This window comes from Notothenia rossii (assembly GCF_949606895.1).
Source record: "Notothenia rossii genome assembly, chromosome: 1".
NCBI lineage: Eukaryota > Metazoa > Chordata > Actinopteri > Perciformes > Nototheniidae > Notothenia > Notothenia rossii.
In genome coordinates, this window is record NC_136912.1 from 95,227,558 (window position 1) to 95,247,491 (window position 19,934).

At 44.6% G+C, this 19,934-nt stretch overlaps 1 protein-coding gene across 2 annotated transcripts; it reads right to left on the bottom strand.

The window, feature by feature from the left end:
• Window positions 1-1,687: 1,687 nt before the first annotated feature.
• LOC307027926 (NLR family CARD domain-containing protein 3-like) lies at window positions 1,688-19,725 on the bottom strand. Of its 2 annotated transcripts, XM_079662620.1 has the most exons (10): window positions 19,291-19,725; window positions 12,421-12,517; window positions 12,253-12,334; window positions 11,340-11,619; window positions 6,428-8,219; window positions 6,168-6,341; window positions 4,433-4,606; window positions 4,112-4,285; window positions 3,220-3,266; window positions 1,688-2,503 (listed from the first exon to the last, which is right to left on the bottom strand). In XM_079662620.1, the coding sequence occupies exons 1-10, from the start codon at window positions 19,307-19,309 to the stop codon at window positions 1,932-1,934; spliced, it is 3,411 nt and encodes a 1,136-aa protein (XP_079518746.1). In that variant the 5' UTR covers window positions 19,310-19,725; the 3' UTR covers window positions 1,688-1,931. The 2 variants fall into 2 exon arrangements, with proteins under 2 accessions (XP_079518746.1, XP_079518747.1); XM_079662621.1 differs by lacking the exon at window positions 4,433-4,606.
• Window positions 19,726-19,934: the final 209 nt, after the last annotated feature.

Sequence of the window (19,934 nt, forward strand, 5' to 3'; positions counted from 1 at the left end):
GTATCAATCCCACTTTTAAAATATATAAAAATCTTCATCTTGAAGTTCGTCCCGTTTTTCTGCAGACCAAAAAACTATCATGCAAAATGCACAAAATGCACTTGTGTACGTCTTGTATACATGAATATGTGTTCCAGGGAACTCACCAAGTGTCAGAAAACACAACCCTCAGAGCTGCAACGGATCTGATACAAATTTGAAATTGTTCTGACGTCAGAAACAGGGCACTCCGCCTATATGGGCAACTCTCCACCTATCAGGGGAATGAGAGGTTGCCGTGGCATGGTAACAGCATGGTGACAGCATGGTAACATGACGCTCTTGCCTCGCCCCCCTCCTTTGCAGCTGCAGCTCATTTGCCACAGAATCAGCCCTTGTGAAAACAGGGCTGGAAAATAGCAAATAGAGCGAAATGAGGCATGGCTAAAATGCAGGATCATTTATTTCTGTCTGGAGGCCGTTGTTGTGAGTGAGGACGGTCGGAGCATATACTGCGTCAGCTTAGCTGATCTCCATTCAGACAACACGCATTTTAAAGGTGTTTCGCCTGCCGTCTGTCTGCAGACTGGTCAAAGCATTAATTCATGGTTTGTACTAACCGGTATTAGTATGTTGTTACTTCGGCATCATTTAGAAACGTGTATTACAATTTAATCACGGTCAAATATGTTCATCTTGTTGTAGTTGTAGCCCCCTTGCCAGCGATTCTCTCTCTAGTTTAGCAAACTCAGCCCGACTCAGCCCGGTTGTTGGCCCGCTAAGAACCTCGATTTTATGGGGCCAGAAAAACTGTGAAATAGTACCCGCTAGCCGGTACTACGCCGAGTGGAAACACAAATAAAAACGGGCCGGGTACGGCACGCTTAAACTGCGAAATGCGCCTTAAGTGTATCGGCCTTAAAAAGCAACCATAGTAAATCCGAATAAAGGCAAGTAGGAACCAGACAGTTTAATTCTGCAGGTAGCGACTCCGTTTCTCCTCAACGCTGCTGCCTCACCTGCATGATATCAGGAGAAATGAGAAAACCCGAAGATAATGAAATCTTGAAAGGTATTCCCAGAACAAACACACGGCTGCTTCTTATCTTATTATTTGAAGGAACAAATAGCAACAGACTTCCAGCATTTATCAATAAAACAGTTTAAGCAGTGTTATCAAATAAGTCTGTCTGCAGCTCATAGAGTCCTGAACCTGGACATGTTGAGAGCCCAAAGTGTTCTGATAGAAATGTAGAGTAGGGTCTCCAGCACAGAGAAACTGCTGGATGCTAACCTGCTGGGACACTTACACACTTCGCAGTCCATTTCTGACATTTTCAGGATCATAAATATCAGTTTGAACCAGAAAGAGGCCATATCTGTACTCTCTGTGGACTGATTCTGATGCATTGTGGGTCCATTTGAAAGACTTAGGGGACTCTGGATCATTTGGATTGCACAGATTGCTTATTTATTTGAATATAAATTGTCCAAAGTAGGTGATGCTAATTAACACAACATATGCAGGTTAGCACTCAGCAGCTTCTGGAGGGTTAAGGCTGCTGACCCCTGCCTTACATGAAGTGTGTCATACTTGTGTACTTGATAATACTTTATCTTCGTCATGTTAAACCTTTTGTATCAAACATTGAATCAAGAAGGATTTGCCAAACAGGTTGAATTCATGACATCATGGACGCAGTTTTCTGTCTATAAATCTTTATTAAACGTAATGACGATCACTACGGTCTTCAGTATCAGCTTTAATACGTTGCTTCAAAAAAACGTTATTACATTGAAAACCAACAAAGTGTGTCGGACACGGCGAGCTGCAGGAGGTCTCATCTAATCTGAACATTTTAAGAAAGACAAAAACACACTTCTGACAGTAAAGACACAATCTGTGAGACACATGTTAACCAATGAGAAGCCTCGATTTAAAACACCAACATTTAAACCCTAGGACAGGAAGTGGTCTCCTCCGACAGAGGACACAGAGACACTGAGGAGTCATCGGACCAGACCCCAAACCCAGCGTGGAGAGGTTCAGTGAATGTGGTTCTGAGGGAGTGGAGGTGGATCAGTGTGTCAGAGGAGACTTCGTAGAAGGAGAGAGAGCCAGCAGGATGATCCAGATACACTGCTACTCTACCAGAGGAGGAGGAGGAGGAGGACGAGGAGGACGAGTCTATTGCCATCGTACAGTACCAGAGAGAGTAACCATAATAAGAGTAGCCCAGACTCCAGGACTCATCACTCCCTCCAAACAAACAGTCCCTATTCTTTCCCCTCCTCTTGATTCCTCTTGAAGTCACTGATATAGATACCTCTCCTCTCCTCTCGACCTCCCAGTAACAGCGACCAGTCAGAGCTTCTCTACACATCAGCTGAGGAAGGACATCAAACCTCTCTGGATGATCAGGATATGGCTGCTCCTCTCCCACACGTGTCACCTTCCTGTTGTCCTCAGACACTTTGAGTTTTCTGTGTGCTGTGTTTGAGTCCAGGGTGAGTTCACAGGAATCTGATGAGAGACAGACAGCAGTTTATCATCAGACCCACCTGAAGGCTTTACTCTCTGTTACGGCCCGTCTACACTACAGGCATCAAAAAATCTTGAAGCTGGGCGTGTCTGAAGCTTGGCGATGTTTTGCGAGCAACGTGACCAACAACCAATCACATGAATCTCCCGCCCCCGACATACAAAGCAATAGCAATGTTAAAACGAAGTAAACTGGATATAAACTCTCCAAACAGGCGAAAACCTACCAGTTTCACCCACTGTCTCTGCCACCTCCCTCCATGCCTGGTTCCTCCGGTTTGTATCCCGGTAAATAGTTCCGGTCGTAAAGAACCGGGTGATTTGCTACCGTAATATCTCGTTTGGAATATGAGGAAATGAACTGCGGTCTGGCTCTCCCAGCTTGCACGCGGTTTGATTGGCTGCGCTTGCACTGGCGGGATTTGCATAAACGGGATTTGATTGGCTGATGCCGATAGATGCTCGTGATGCAAAGCCATGCCATGCTCCCCACAATGCAGTTCGGCGAACATTAAAAATCTTCTACGTCACCCCATTCAAGTGAATGGACGAAGCGTTGAAAGCATTTTTCGATGCCTGTAGTGTAGACGGGCCGTTAGAGTTCCTTTCTATAAAGCTTCAAGATGTCATGTTTTAATGAATAAATACCACCTCCATCATCTGTGTCTCTAGAGAGAAGCTGACTGATCCACACTTACACTTCCTCAGACCTGGTTTTAGCCTCTGCTCTCCACCATGGTCCAGCCTGGAGGAAGAAACACAGTCAGTGTCACAAACGAGCTGAGAACCAAAATGCAAAACACGGGAAACCAGGGATAGTCGGTAACCAGCTTTATTATAAACAAAGGGCTGGTCGGGGACAGGCGAGGGTTCCAGGAGTAAGCAAGGTGGGAGTCGTAGGTACAGGCAGGGTCAGGGAGCAGACAGGGTCGAGACCGGGAGAGCAATCTGGAAGATAATGCGGGAAAGACTGGCATGCTGCAAAGTACGATCTGGCACTGAGGTGAGAGTGAAGTGGGCCGATACACTAATGGAGCTGATGGGTGTAACAGAGTGAAAGAGAGACAGGGTGTGACTACCAGGTGACTAAGGAATGTTAATGCAGAAAATAGGTGAGTGAAGGAGCAGACGTTGACAGTCAGGATGATTGTCTATCCAACACGAGTCCTAGCTGCTGTTCAGCCTGAAGCAGAGCTCAGTCTGTCCGTGGGACAGAGAGACGTGGAGGAAGAAGAAGAAGAAGAAGAAGAAGAAGAAGAAGAAGAAGAAGAAGAAGAAGAAGAAGAAGAAGAAGAAGTAAAGATAATCAGAGAGTCTTTATCAATTCAATCATATTTCACGGTGGTGCAGGTGGAAATGTCAGGATCAACCCTCTAGGGATCGAAAAACAGAATCTCATCTGAACACATTTAGAGCCAGGAACCAGTGGTTCTGATGTTTGGACTGAACGGCTGTTTCCATGTAATAAGACTTCAAGGTTAACACACCGCTGTGAACATAATGAAGGGAAATGAGATGTCCTTCATGATGGAAGACCAGAGATGAAGGAGATTACACTTGAAAAATATGAGGAAGTCAGTCTGTCCATACCTGAGAGTGTCCAGTCTCCAGAGGGGGTCCTCCAGGCCAGCAGACAGCAGCTTCTTTCCTGAGTCTCCTGGATGATTGTAGCTCAGGTCCAGCTCTCTCAGATGGGAGGGGCTGGAGCTCAGAGCTGAAGCCAGAGAAACACAGCCTTCCTCTGAGACCAGACAGCCTGACAGACTGGAACCAGGGAATACAGTAAACTCAGGGCTTTAAAAAGTCACATGAGCAGGACAAATCATACAGAGGTGGACCGTCTTCATCAACATGAACAAAAAGATGGATGAAAAGAATTGAACTGCTTGAAAATAAAAGGTGAACTCTGACCTGAGAGTCTCCAGCTCACAGTGTGGACTCTCCAGTCCAGCAGACAGCAGCTTCACTCCTGAATCCTGCAGGTCGTTGTTACTCAGGTCCAGCTCTCTCAGACCAGAGGACTGGGAGCTGAGGACTGAGGACAGAGCTGCACAGCTTCTCTCTGACAGCTTGCACCTACTTAACCTTAAAAGAGAAAATGTTGATCTTAATATTGAATGTGATGAAGAACTATGTTTAGAATGACCTAATATTTTATAATTTTGCAAGCTATTAATAGCATACTTTACATCTGTCTGTGCATATTTATGTTTGGCAGTCAGTCGTTAGAGAGATTCATATGAAACCAGTTGTTTCAACATGTCATGTGACCAGAGATGGGGTCGTTACTAAAAAAAAGTAATATATTACATATTACTTTAAAAAAAAAGTAATGTATTACACTACTTCGTTACTGTCTACATAAAGCAACTCGTTACTTTACTCGTTACTTTACTCGCAGGGCCGCCCCGCCCCTCCCTACAGGCAGATCACGCAGACTGCGGCGCACCTACAGTGTAAGCGCGCCACAGTTTTGCCTCTGCGAGACTCCACTTGCACCCCTAATTACTATTGCCTTAAGGAAGACATAACACAAGTCTTTCTTTTGATATGCTCTTTAATAAAATAGGCTACCAGCCTACCACAACAAGCTAACAGTCTGTGAAACGTAAAGACACTAATTAATGAAACCAGTTCAAGACGCATTATTCTTATTCTTATCATTCTTTATGAGCGCAGTGACGGTAAGGTATCTAATTACTTATTTATTTAGTTTTCCATAACTTAGTAACAGAGATGGTCAAACTAAAGTGGTAGAGACATGGCAGAATTCCTACAATGAAGCGGGACATTGAACTGTTCACCCGTGAGAGGGCAATCAAGAAAAGAGAGCGAGCGGCTCCGTTGAGGAAGTTTACAGATGAAAAGACTCAGCCAGTTTATGCAGCACTGCACGTGGAGATGTGGACGCGCAAATCGCGCAGATTACGTAGGCCTACATGGATACAAACCTGCGGCGGAAACCCCTCTTGTCTGTCAGCGAGTGTGATTATTTTATAAAAGTAACGAAGTAACGCGTGTCGGGGCAATGTTAGTAACTGTAGTGTGATTACTGAATTATAACGCGTTACACTACTCCGTTACCGCCAAAATTACAACTCTGCATGTGACTCCCTGATGATTGCCTTCAGGGAGAAGGTTCCGCAGTCTGAGGTCGAGCTCCACCCGAGTGAAAAAGAGCTTTTTCCACCAGGCTGTCAGGAGGCTGAACTCTCTCCCCTCCCTCCCACCTCTCCCCCTGCCCCCATTGGACCTGGACTTTAACACCCCACACACACCACCCGACACTCTACGCTGCTATGGACCGTTTTTTTACACTAATGTACATTTTGTACTGTAATATATTCATCCACATTCATTTGGAAGTTACTATTATTTTGTAGATATTGACTGTTGTGTTTTCTTTTTATATATATATTTGTATTTTTTAATCCTCTGGATTGTGGGAAACAGTAATTCGATATCTCAGTCTGTGCACTCAAACTGGAAGGTTGACAATAAAGTTGCCTTTGATTATTATCTGCATCTAATTGTAATGAAAAAAACTAAGAAAACTCACATGGAATTAAGACTACTTCAGTGTAGATTAAACTGGTGGGTAATGGGAGAGCCAGTGTGACACGATCAATATCAGGTGAACTCTGACCTGAGAGTCTTCAGTTCACAGTGTGGACTCTCCAGTCCAGCAGACAGCAGCTTCACTCCTGAATCCTGCAGGTCGTTGTTACTCAGGTCCAGCTCTCTCAGACCAGAGGACTGGGAGCTGAGGACTGAGGACAGAGCTGCACAGCTTCTCTCTGACAGCTTGCAGTCTCTCAGCCTGGGGAAAGATCAGCAGTGAACACAAAGAGTTATATTCTCATGTCTCAAACCGTTCCTAGTTAATGTGGCTTTATCTCCACTTACAGAGCTTTCCTGGAGGCTTTGACCACTGGCAGCAGCCTCAGAAGAGCCTCCTCTGGAGCAGAGTAGTTCTTCAGGTCAAACACGTTCAGATCTTCTCCTGATGAAAGTAAGATGAAGACCAGAGCTGTCCAATGAGCAGGAGACAGTTTATTTGTGGAGTAACCGCAACGTGGGTCCCAATTCAGGTACTTCTGCATCTCCTGCACTAGAGAACGATCATTCAGCTCATTCAGACAGTGGAACAGGTTGATGCTTTTTTCCGGAGACGGGTTCTTTCTTATCTTTTTCTTGATATATTCAACTGTTTTCTGGTTGGTCTGTGAGCCACTTCCTTTCTGTGTCAGCAGGTTCTTTAATAAGGTCCGATTGGTCTCCAATGAAAGACCCAGGAGGAAGCGGAGGAACAAGTCCAGGTGTCCGTTTGGACTCTGTAAGGCCTGGTCCACAGCACTCTGGTGGAGATGTGTGAGTTTGGCTCTGAAGACTTTAGGCAGGCAGGAGGTTGTTGGTTCTTCTGCCAGCAGGTTGACCCCAGAGGTGATGAAGGTCAGATGGACATGAAGAGCAGCCAGAAACTCCTGAACGCTCAGATGGACGAAGCAGAACACCTTGTCCCTCTGGTACAGTCCTCTCTCCTCTCTAAAGACCTGTGTGAACACTCCTGAGTACACTGAGGCTGCTCTGATATCGATGCCACACTCTGTCAGGTCGGACTCATAGAAGATCAGGTTGCCTTTCTGCAGCTGCTCAAAAGCCAGTTTCCCCAGAGCCTCCATCATCTTCCTGCTCTCTGGACTCCAGTGGGAATGTGTTGCACTTTTTTCCTGGTACTTCACGTTCACTTTGGACTGAACCACCAGGAAGTGGATGTACATCTCAGTCAGGGTCTTGGGCAGCTCTCCCCCCTCTCTGGTTTTCAACACCTCCTCCAGAACTGAAGCAGAGATCCAGCAGAAGACTGGGATGTGGCACATGATGTGGAGGCTTCGTGAGGTCTTGATGTGGGAGATGATGGTGCCGGCCTGCTCCTGATCTCTGAATCTCTTCCTGAAGTACTCCTCCTTCTGTGGGTCAGTGAACCCTCGGACCTCTGTCACCATGTCCACACACTCAGGAGGGATCTGATTGGCTGCTGCAGGTCGTGTGGTTATCCAGAGGCGAGCAGAGGGAAGCAGCTTCCCCCTGATGAGGTTTGTCAGCAGCACATCCACTGAGGTGGACTCTGTGACATCAGTCAGGATCTCAGTGTTGAGGAAGTCCAGAGGAAGTCGACTCTCATCCAGACCGTCAAAGATGAACACAACCGGGAACTGATCAAAGCTGCAGATTCCTGCGTCTCTGGTTTCAGAGAAGAAGTGATGAACAAGTTCCACCAAGCTGTACTTGTTCTCTCTCACCACATTCAGCTCTCTGAAGGTGAATGGAAATATGAACTGGATGTCCTGGTTGGCTTTGCCTTCAGCCCAGTCCAGAGTGAACTTCTGTGTTAAGACTGTTTTCCCAATGCCAGCCACGCCCTTTGTCATCACTGCTCTGATTGGTTTGCCTCTTTCAGGTGGGGCTTTAAAGAGGTCTTCTTGTGTGATGGCTGTTTCTAGTCTGTCTGGTTTACTGGATGCTTGTTCGATCCGTCTGATCTCATGTTCCTTGATGACCTCTGTGTTGTCTCCCCTGGTGATGTAGATCTCCGTGTAGATTTCATGTAGGAGTTCAGATTTTTCCATACATTTGAAAAGTTCAATTCTTTCCTTCAGGTTTGATTTGAGTTCACCTTGGCACTTAGTGAGAATCTCTGAATGAATAAGAAAGACATTTACATGAAAGAAACATCTAGGCCTGTCGCGATAAGTAATTGATTTATCGTACGATGAATAAAAATGAACTCGATAACTTTTCTGACCTCGATAAATTGCTGTTCACATGCGTGTTTGTTTACATAAGGATGTGACCAGCATTTTAGCCAGGCGTGCTGTGTCTGCCGGCCCGGCGCACTGTGAGGGGCGGGGCTCACACTCAGCCAGTTACGCTGTGAGGGGCGGGGCTCACACAGAGCCAGGTCAAGACACTTTGCGTGCAGCAGCGTAGCAGCCAAATGAATAATATAGAGACAAGCAGGGGACAACGTGTGACTTACTCGAAATTTGAAGTTAAATGGAATTGGTTGCAAAACCTAATTCCACATCTCCGGTGTGGGAATATTTTGGATTCAAGCCAAATCAACGGGGCGAACCTACAGACTTGAATGAGCCGGTATGTCGTATTTGTTTTAAAAAGGTAGCAGCAAAAGCTAGCAATACGACCAACCTTAAACTGCACCTGAAGCACAACCACCCCGTTCAGTTTTCCCAGCTGGGAGCAAACACGGCAGCTAGAGATGGAGAGCCCACACCTTCCCGATTTACTTTATTAAAAAATAAAAATGTTACTACTGCATTTTCACAAATGCAATTGCGTGTTTTGGACACAAGAGAGCTCTGTTTTCCAGTCTATTTAATTTATTGTTTTGGTTGTGTGTGATTTATTTAATTAATTTGTTATAATTCTATTTATTTGTTTTATTTATTATATATAATTTAAATATTATTTCACATTTCATTTGCAATGTTGAATGTTCAATAAAAAAGGATGTACTTATAGTTATTATTATATATTATCATTATGTCAGTGGTCTAAAATGGTCTTACAACGGTGCCGACAATATTATCGTTTATCGCAATCATTTCCGGGAAAATGTATCGTCCAACAAAATTAATTATCGTGACAGGCCTAGACACATCAAAAATATTTCCTTCTAATTGGACCCATCTCTGACAAAATAGCAGGTTATTTTCCTTATATCAAGTCACTGGATCTTGTTGCATAATTATCTGTACATTGTCCAGTATAAGTTCCACCCCACTGAGAACCATCTGTTTCCCCACAGAGAACCATGGCCCTAAACCTGACTGACTCTTATTCCTGCGGCTGGGAGATGAGGCACGATACCAGCAGATCCCAACACCCACTGAGGGTGTGGACACAGCTCTCTCTCCAGTTATACAGGAAGTGGATGGCTCTTACTGAGTCTCAGTATACTCCTGCAGTAGCCTACCATCTACAAGACACCCTGGGGGATCCCAGTAATAACCCGTCCCTTCCTCACCAAGTCATGTTGGACGGCAAATGATACCTCCTTCCACCTGTAGGGGGCTGGGCCTTTAGTAATGACTAGGTCCCAGTGAGGCTGAGCAATGTGCTCCTCTGATGTCTAGAGCTAACCCTACAGACGAATGACACTGTCTGCCTCCATGCAACATTGAACAGGAATTTCAATCACAGCTGTCCAATGTTATGTCAGGACAAACCTCCACAGTGTGTCCCTGTGGCCCCTTCAGACCACCTGAACAGCTGTTCTCCAAGTCCCCAGCTCTGCCTCCTGAACTCAGTGTGCATCAGTCCCATTCAACATCCTGAGACTGAGTCAGCAGCTGCACTGTGGAAAACAGCCGGGGTTTATCCATGACTCCCTCTCCTGAGATATCTGACAGTTTGGCAGGACAAACCTCATTCCAAACATAATCTTTCTATTTTTTTTTTCCAGCTGTATCATGGAACAAAATGGAATGTACCTGGGAACACGTAGCACTCAAGGACTCACTGCCATTTCAGAGCACACTGATGACTTTCTGGTCAATCCTCTGATCCATCCCATCCCCAACACTGGCTTTTAGAATCACCCACTTGTATTACATATCTCCAATGTCCCACCAGGAGAAACTCGTTAATATAGCATTGGTGGTTCAGTGGTAGAATTCTCGCCTGGACCCCGGGTCCGATTCCCAGCCAATGCAGCAGAGTGTTTTAGTGCCGCAGTCCGTAGGAATTTGTCTTGGGAACCGAAGGGTGGGCGATCGTACCAAAATAACACGGCGTGTAGACTGGTTCCTGGAGAGGTGCCAGTTCACCTCCTGCCCTTGAGCAAGGCACAGAGCCCCAAACTGCTCCCTTGCGCCAGACAGACTGGCCGCCTGTTTTGCTCAGACATCTCTCACCTGTCCTGTGCATGTGTGTGTATTGTACTGTGTGTTACCACAACCGAGTGAACAACTGAGGATTTGGGATCAAATAAAGTGTCTTCTCCTTCTTAATAACAGGTGATGGTTCTCTGAGGGGTATATCAGGAGTGGAGTGCATCAGCTGGGCGTCAAAAGGTAGGTCTTAACTCTAACGTCGGGCTTAGCTACGTCCGACTTAGTGATTTGAATTTACACTGAGTGCACCAAGCCTGACTAGTCACGGTCGCAGCTGCGCCTAGTCTAACGATGCGCGTCCACATAAATACACGCAAAACAGTAATTGTTGCCAAGCAACACACGTCTACATAATAACACTCGAACTTCTCCATTCAAAAGCAAGCTGTACACTTTTAAGAAAGGCCCCGTTAGCGTAAAGTCTGAGTGTAATCAGCACCTGCAAGGTAGGGGAGAGCGCAGCGTTCCTTTCTGATCCGTGCTGGAGTTTAGGGGAGATCTCCTCGGTTAATTCAAAAAGGGCTTGTCTGCCGAAACGAAACCTCTCTATCAGCTCACTGTCCGAATAGATGTCCAGTGGGTTTGTTCGATCACGGACGACTCTCTCATCTTTATGCCTTTCGTTGTTAAACAAGACGCCCTGCCATCATTATTTTCCTTCTTGCCTGTTTTTACGTTACTATGGATACTAGTCTGTCTTTCCGATTTACACCTGCTCCATACTAGGTGTAAAAGTTACACCCGGGCGCAACGCATAGCGGGCTTAAGTCTAAGTGGTGCACTAGTCATACATTTAGTTTGGTCTTAATCTTCGGTTCTACGTCGGACGTAGAGTTACACCCAGCTGGTGCTAAAAACATAAAAAGTTATCTTTTGGCACACTCCCTTTTTTAAATACCTACCTTTAGGGTCTGATGGGATTTTTGATAATTTCTCTTCTAGATAATTCTGATTTATCTCCCTCAAAACTTCTCTGGTCACTTTAATGGTGTTCACGCAGTTGTACAGAAACATCAGATCCACTGTGTCCGTCCGGTCTGCTTTCTCTAGTTGGCTCTTTGGGAGTCCTGGGAATCCTAGGACCTCCTCCTGCAGGCACCACTTGAATTCTTTAAAGTCCTTTTCCCCCAAACTTTGTACGATTCTTAATAGGACTTTTCTAGGTGTCTCCATCTGTTCTCCCTGCAGAGCAAAGATACCAAGATAGAACATCTTTATCTTACAGAACATTATGTTGTTTTATGGTATTTTCTACTTTTGAAAACCATAACAGGACTTCGGGATCCAAAGAACAGCTGCCATGTGACTTTGGATTGCTTCAATTCAGATGTCGAGTTAGTAAATGCCCTAATCGGTTCTAAACTTGTTTTAATACCTTTGACTTCATGACTTCACGAAAGATATTCAGGAAGTCAATCCTGAACTTGAAGACAGTCAATTCTGTCTTTTCCTTTAATGTCTTGGTTTGGTAACCTGTCTTTAAAGAGCAGAAACTGTCTCAGTCAGATCATAAAGTGGTCTAGCAGACTGATTGGTGAGTCACAGCTAAACCTGGAGCCCCTGCTCATCAGACAGAGGCTTTCTAACTCCATTTGTAATGAAGACTCCCTCCCCCTGCAACCTGAACTTCAGCTTCTTCCTTCGGGCCAGAGGTTCATCTTCCTAAAGGTGTAGAACCATGAGGTTTAAAAACAGCTTTCTGCAAACCAAGTCTACCCACTGGTACAAAGAAATAACCTGGACCTGAACTGGACAGATGGGATATTGTGACAGTGGGATACAGTTAGGGCTGATGGTAGAGAGAGACTCACACACCTGGTTCTGGTCTCTTGCAGTAAGCTGGTTACTGGTCATAGGTCCAGGTTCAGGTCCAGCAGAATGCAGTGTTTGCTCTGGGCTGGAACACAAAACACAGAGCTTTGAGTGAATAATGAGTGCTGAGCTGCGACATGGAGAAGAGTCCTGGACAGTTGGAGATCTCACCTCTGAGCTTTGGTCAGGCTGTCATGTTCCCCAGAGCTTTTAGAGGGGGAGGCTTCCTCCTCTCTGTCCTCACACTGATCCATAGCAGAGCCCCCACCTTCACACAAACACAACAACATGCTCATTCATTACCACAAGCGTTACATCACAGGTAGTGCTCCTCCTCTCAGATATTTAGGAACCTTGTTGGAGCCTCAACAGGACCTGATCAGCCCAGAATGTTCCCCACAGCCCCAGAACCACACAGAAACCCATAAATATGTGTTAGTGTGTCACAGCACTCACAAACAGTCATTTCAATGTACATTTACAGCCCTGCCCCCACACAACTGTACTGCGCTGAGTAACCATTTAACAAAACTTCAACAAAACTTCTTTAAGATTAAATTGTTTGGCTTAAAATATTTAAGTTAATACATTTTCCGGACTTTAATTAAAAAAGGTATTTTGTGAACTGATAAGAAATGTATTTTTTATATATCATTGACATATGAAAAATACGTCCTCATAACTAAGTTACAATGCAGTTCAAATGTATGGGAAGAGCATTTGTAATGTTTGATATAATACTTCATTTACTTTTCATGCTAATGTCTCTTCAGGTGTTCTCACAGAAACAGTGCTCATCTCTTCCTCTTCAGTCCTGAGTCTGTCTGCATTTCCACTATCTTTGCTTTTTACGCAACCGTTTAAAACACCAACTGTCGTGAAAGGGTGCTCTTCTGTCCGTTGCGTGCGTAGGGCAGGATTAGGAGGGAATTCCGTCTCGTAGCGTGTGTGCACCGTTTTGAAATGCCGCTCTAAATTACCCTTCTTCGATAAAGCCACGCTCGCATCGCAGATGACCCAGATGGACTTTGAATTGGAATAAACCAAAAAATAATCATCCTCCCACTCGGAGTGAACATTATATATTTTGGGCTTTTTTGCTTCTGCCATAATTGCGGTCTTGTGTGTGTGCGGACTGTCACTCCTGTTGACACGGACAACGTCAGCTAACTAATGCCCACTGCCCACCAGCCACGCCCCGACACATGGGGTCACGCCAATCACAAAGCTTTGATGCGTTCAAGTGCATTATTCTGGCACAGGAAGATTAGGACATTAACGATAAAACAGAATATTGTTGTTCTATCTTTAAACACATCTCGCGATCGACTGGGAATCTCGACACACACAGAATCTTTAGTTTAGACTCACACAGAATCTTTAGTTTAGACTCACACAGAATCTTAGACTCACACAGAATCTTAGACTCACACTGAATCTTAGACTCACACAGAATCTTTAGTTTAGACTCACACAGAATCTTTAGTTTAGACTCACAGAATCTCAGACTCGCACAGACTTACAGCACACCCAAAAAATAAACTCAGCGTGTTGACCCATGAATTTATTTGTTTTTGTGTTAGAGGTTATTGAAATACCCAAAACTGAATTTCATCTTTTCCACAATACATTTTAGAATGTATCATTTCCTGATAACGATCGCGCCATAGCGCCGCCTCTCCCCACCTCTGCTGCTCACCCCCCCATTGCTGATGTGTTTCGCCAACAACAACAACAACAACAACAACAACAATGGCGGATAACAGAGTTGCTTTCGTGCTCCAGACGCTACTGACCATGATACAGATAGTGCAAAATCTACAGCTCCTCGACCACAACCAACAACCAGCAACAAGTGGACATGGAGAACTACATGTTGCTAAATCCACCACGGAGAATAAACAGAAGGGCAACCATGGCAACCATGCTCGGGGGTGTTATTCGCTGCTTTTGGTGTATTTTGTGGCGGATTTACAGCGCCACAGGCCCGGCATATGTACTACAGCGTATCCAGCGGTTCGAGCGGTCTCGTGTGGACGGACACGTTTCTTGAGCCGATTCCGTGTGGACGGAAGACTTTTTTGATATCGAATTCGTTTCGTTTTCGTCTCCGTGTAGCTGCAGCCTTAAAGTCCCAACAGTCCGTACTCGGGAAGACTCTTTAAAGTAAAGACAATACATACTGATATACACCTGAACAGGGACGTGCACAGACATTTTGGGGGGGCAGGAGCTCAAGTGAGAAAAAGGGCACTTCCCATAATGATTTATAAAAGACTTACTGACAAATGCATTTTAATACCCTCACACTCACGCGATTGTTTAATACTCAACAGAATTCTACTAATACTACGCACAAGAGCAGACAACAATCAAAATGATGAAGTTACTGTTTAAAGCAGGACAGTACAGGAAAAAATATCGTTTTTTCTTGTACTTTTGGTCTATTTTGCTTCCATGTTTTCTTTCACTCTGATGGAAAGAAAACTTCCAAAAACCACATAAATGGTGTTCGTTTTTGTCTGAATTCATCTATAGATTTTGTAACGGAGGTGATCTCTGGGCCCATAGATCTCGGCCTCCGTTACGGGTAATATAGCACTAAAAACATTGCACAGGAAGCAGGGGAATATATGTAATTTATGTAACTAGTTTGTCTGTCTTTGCTTCCTGGTTTCATTCTGAAAAGTGTTCCCCTTCCCCCATGTCTGTTGCTGATTGTGTGCACCTGGTGCCCTGTGTTGTCTCCTCCCCCCCCTCACCTGTGTCTTGTTGGTTGATTAAGGTGTGTGTATATTTAGGCCAGTGGTTCTCAAACTTTTTTTGTCAGGCCCCCCCTTTGGAGAAAAAAAAAAGTCGGGCCCCCCCCAACACAAATAGTCAGGCTCAGTAGCAGAGCCAGAGATTTATTTTGGGGGTGCTGTGGGGTAGCTTGACGTTTCATTGAGGGTGCTCAATCAATGTACCGGTCGCTACAGTGGAATTTTCTACTGCAACACTCCTCACGCAAATACACAGTGCACCCGCAACTGTTACAATGAAGGCTTTATAATCAGCTCACGGCATATAGGTATAAGCAGGGGTAAAGTGCTATTTTTATAGGTGGTGTGTGGACCTCACATAGGGGGGTCCAGGGGCAAGCTCCCCCGGGCAGATTTTTAAATATTGAAGTTAAAAGCATCAATCTGGTGCACTTTGAGAGCAACATGAAGAGATCTATGGATACCTCTCTCAACACCCATTTGAAACAGAACTGTAAACAGATTTACTTTTTCTTTATGGATATTTTACAAATCACCCTTTTTTTTTTACTTTTTTTTTTTTTTACTGTCATATAGTATTTCATACCTGTTTTAAATGTATTCTCTTATTTTTTTATAACTATAATGATCATATAAACGTGTGCCTCGGAAATAATTGTTTACATTAATGGTGACCAAACCGTTTGAGACCCACTGAGGTAACACTGAGAGAGTCCTTTAGCTCACTGAGCCTCTCAGCCTGACAGGAGAGGACTCTCCTCCACTTTGTTGTTGAAAAAACTCCTTATATCCGTTAGCGTAGCTCGCTAGCACAATAAGCTAACAACAACGATCTCCGGTACCGGTGCGCTCTCTCTTTCGCTCGCGCACACACACACACAAAATGGCTTGTTCCACACACACACACACAGAGCCAAGCTTTAATGAAACACCGCTGGTCCAAACAAAGAAGGAACAGCATCGTTCTTCAGTGCCCTACGCTGTACATATCCGGCATGAATCGCTGAAAGGTTTGTGAAGCTTTGTTTCGTGAAATGCTGGCAGAGGGTGTGGCCTCTGGGTATTCACACGTCACAGTACCCAGGAAGTAAACTATGGAAAATGAAAAATCTCCAACGAGGCGTTTTCAGAAAAACCTTCATAACACACAAGGGGACGGGTAATAACCGGAAAAGCATGACATGGGACCTCTAAGTACAGTAGGCTACATTAGCCTGTATGCCCATGATAAATTGCCTTAGCTAAACCTTGAGCTAACTTATCCATTAGCCACCACCTTAGTATTTGTTTTTGTTTTTGTCTTTTGGCTAAGCTCTGTAAACTCGAGCCACTGGCAGCTTAGTCATTTGTTCATCTCCACTTTCAAACAAGCCAAGAAAAGCCGGCATAACATGGGACAGTAAAGTGGGAGGTGCTGCTACCTGTCTGTCTGAAGTGACTGTAAGGTGGGAGGTGCTGCTACCTGTCTTTTAGATATATATATATATATACATACATACATACACACAGTGCAATAAGCTTCTTATTGCAATAAGAAGCTACAGGGACGTTAATCTACGTTGGTAATATTAACTTTATTTAATACAACATTTACGGTACAAGATTTACATCATACAGCCCATGTAGTATAATATTTTACAAATGATGAATTACAGCAAACATGTGCAATATATCCATTATTACAGCTCCGTGGGATGGCAGTAAGGCGATATGGTCCGTTCTTATCGTGCATCCATGGGTAAAGATAAACTAATTTAGTACTGAACACGTAACATGCACGTGCCGGGCGGCGCGGTCCCATGGGTTAGATGCGCGTTCATAATGCCAAGGGAAATAACTCTCAGAATAATGTTATTAGCACATTTTACAACTTGAGGACCGAATGTTTTTAATAAGGGCTATACAAACGTTCAAAAAATTATCCAACGATTTACAGACCATTCTTTCCCAATGTTAGTCAATGGGAAAAAGTGTTTCCGGGCCCAGCAACCTAACGGAAGTGTAGTACCGCCCTTTGGCCACTACGAATATTCTCATCAGAGTCCGGCGCACTTCCTGGGGGCTTGGGGCAAACGGCTCCGGGTTTACGCCTATACGATCATTTCCTGATAACGTTGAAGCAATAGCCCTGCCTCTCCTGCTCAGAGATCAGCTGCTGGGCTGTCAGAAGAGGGGGAGGAAAAGAGAGGCTCCCTTTTTTATTATTATATTATTATATAGAGTTGTTATCAATTTGTTTTGAAGCTCAATAAATAACAAAGATGATCTTTGACCGGCACTTTTCTAATTTTGTCCGGAAGATTTCAACTTTAACGGACATGTTGACCAGCGAAAAAAGATCTCTGCTGCACGGCGCCCTCGTCCCTTGGAAGAGGCGGAGAGGTGGTTGTTTGTCATCTGCTGGTGGACTACTGGAGACTGCAGCAGGAGCAAACGCTTGCCTCGGGGAGGGAGAAAAAGAGCCAGAGCGTCCACAGCGGAGAATAAACAACATGAAGTCTTCTTCGCTGCTTTTGTGGCAGGACTACAGCGCCACTTACAGGCCTGGCCAGTGGCGGCTGGTGGAAAATATTTGTGGGTGGGCTATGAAAATGGTGACCAAACCATACTTGGGGGGTCCGTGGGGATGCTCCCTCGGAAGAACATTTTGAGAAATGACCCCTTAAATTATGACTTCTGGTGATGTTAGAGGGAGGGAGGACAAATTGAGGCTTAAAAATATGAGACTATCCATAATCTTCAGTGTGGTTAGCTATGAATCTTCCAAAACTTCCAAATACCTTGTCCTGGGCATAGTTTCAGTATAAACTGCGCAATAGTACAGTAGGCCCACACAAACTGCAGAACACTGGTGCTTTGGGAACACTCAAATGATTGAATTCCCATTTTAAATCAGGAGACTAAATACGAACATTATGTGTGTGTGTGTGTGTGTGTGTGTGTGTGTGTGTGTGTGTGTGTGTGTGTGTGTGTGTGTGTGTGTGTGTGTGTGTGTGTGTGTGTGTGTGTGTGTGTGTGTGTGTGTGAGTGTGTGTGTGTGTGTGTCATACTTGCCAATCCTCCCGATTTTCACGGGAGACTCCCGATTTCATTGCCCTCTCCCGGTTTCCTCCCGGGGTCATATTTCTCCTGCATTTCTCCCGATTTCTGACAAAATCAGATTTACTCACAACTTTTTCCACTCGGACTTTAATACAGCTACACCATTGTTTGGTTTCCATGGTAGCGCGTCTCTTTAGCAGCGAGCGCAACTGAAAGTCTGAGAGGGTGAGGAGGAGTCACAGAAAACTGAACAAGAATCAACAACTCGACCCTCTGCTCACTCCTTTCCTGTAAAATACAGGTCCAGCCCACACATATGCTCCATGGTGCTACAGGCAGTGCCTTTACAACTACAATAAGCATGTAAATGTTAATCTACAGCTCCGGCGATCCACTAGCACCGGAGTCTCCACCTGCAGACTCAGCCATCCTCATCAACTACTGTAGCGTCACCTTGGATACGAGTCCAAACAACTCACAGACTGCACCGAGCGCTGAAATTGCCGCCCTTTGAGCATCAGATCTGACGACGCTGATTGGCTGAAATTATGTTTCGGCGGCATAGTTTACAGATAGCAACAGTCAGCTTGTTGGCTGCAGCTGCTCTGGCTGAGGGCTCCTTTCTTAGCGCCCAGACGAGAGAGGGTAATGATACACGCTGCGGCCAGGCAGGAAACATGTGACTTATCAGTAACTTTAGACATCGTAAAACAATTTTAAAAGAGATTTAATTGTAGATTATACATTTGACTGATACCAACTATATAATATTTACCTCGTTCATTAAAAATAAAAATAATATATATTTTTTTAAATATCTTTTAATTTTATTTATTTTTTTAATGACAATCCAACATGTGCGAAGAGGGGGGGGTAGCGCCCCGAGCGCCCCTATGGGCCTGGCATATGCATTACAGCGTCTCCAGCGCTCTCGAGCGGTCTCTGTTGCGTGTGGGCGGAATACTTTTTGATAACGATTGCGGTCCGTTTGCGTTATCGTCCTCGTGTGGCCGGGGCTTTAATCATCGGTGTTAATCTAAATTCTTAATATAATTCCTGTCCTTTTTAAAAACCTAAACACTGACCTGTATGCTACATCCCTGTCAGCATCAGCCTGTAGATGGTATTTTAAACTCGATGCGCTTCTTCACCTTCACCAACCTTCTTCATAGTATTTGAGACATTGCAAATAAATGTGCTCCACTGTTTTCAAAATTACCACAATACACACATTTACCTGTTGCATGTTTTTTCATAACGGATAATGTGTTATTTAGCCCTCCTGTGTGACCACATCTCCTTCTTGAAATGATGTCCTCCTCTTTTTTTTACTTCTGTTGACTTCTCTTGTTTCTCCAACTTGAACCCGCCCTTAACTCCTCTGTCTCCTCCGTCCTGCCATTTCTTTTTTAGTTGGTATTTGATGTTTCTTTGATTTCCTCCTCTCCTCCAGACTCCTTTCTTCAGGGTTCTTGTTCTCCAGGTGAAGTGGTCTCACCTAGTGATGGCAGTTTGACACTGAAGCTTCGATACGTGCTTCAAACCCTGGACTTCCTATTCTTTAGAGGCAGTGGTTCGATGCTTGCTTCAAATCACGTGACATATGACGTCCGAAGCAAAAACTGCTTCAAATCACGTGACATGGGACGTCCGAATCATCCAAGCAGCAACTGCTTCATTTCATGAATGAATCAACTCTCGTCTCGATTCTGACCACAAGCCCGGTTATGGCTAGAAAGGATTCGTCTAGTGTAAATATGACGTCACGTTCTCGTTGTAACTCTCGTTGTAATCGGAGCGGCTCGGAAACACATCTACAGCAGTAACATGATGCAACATACACATTAATGCAGCAGCAATATTAATAGAGAAACATCTGAC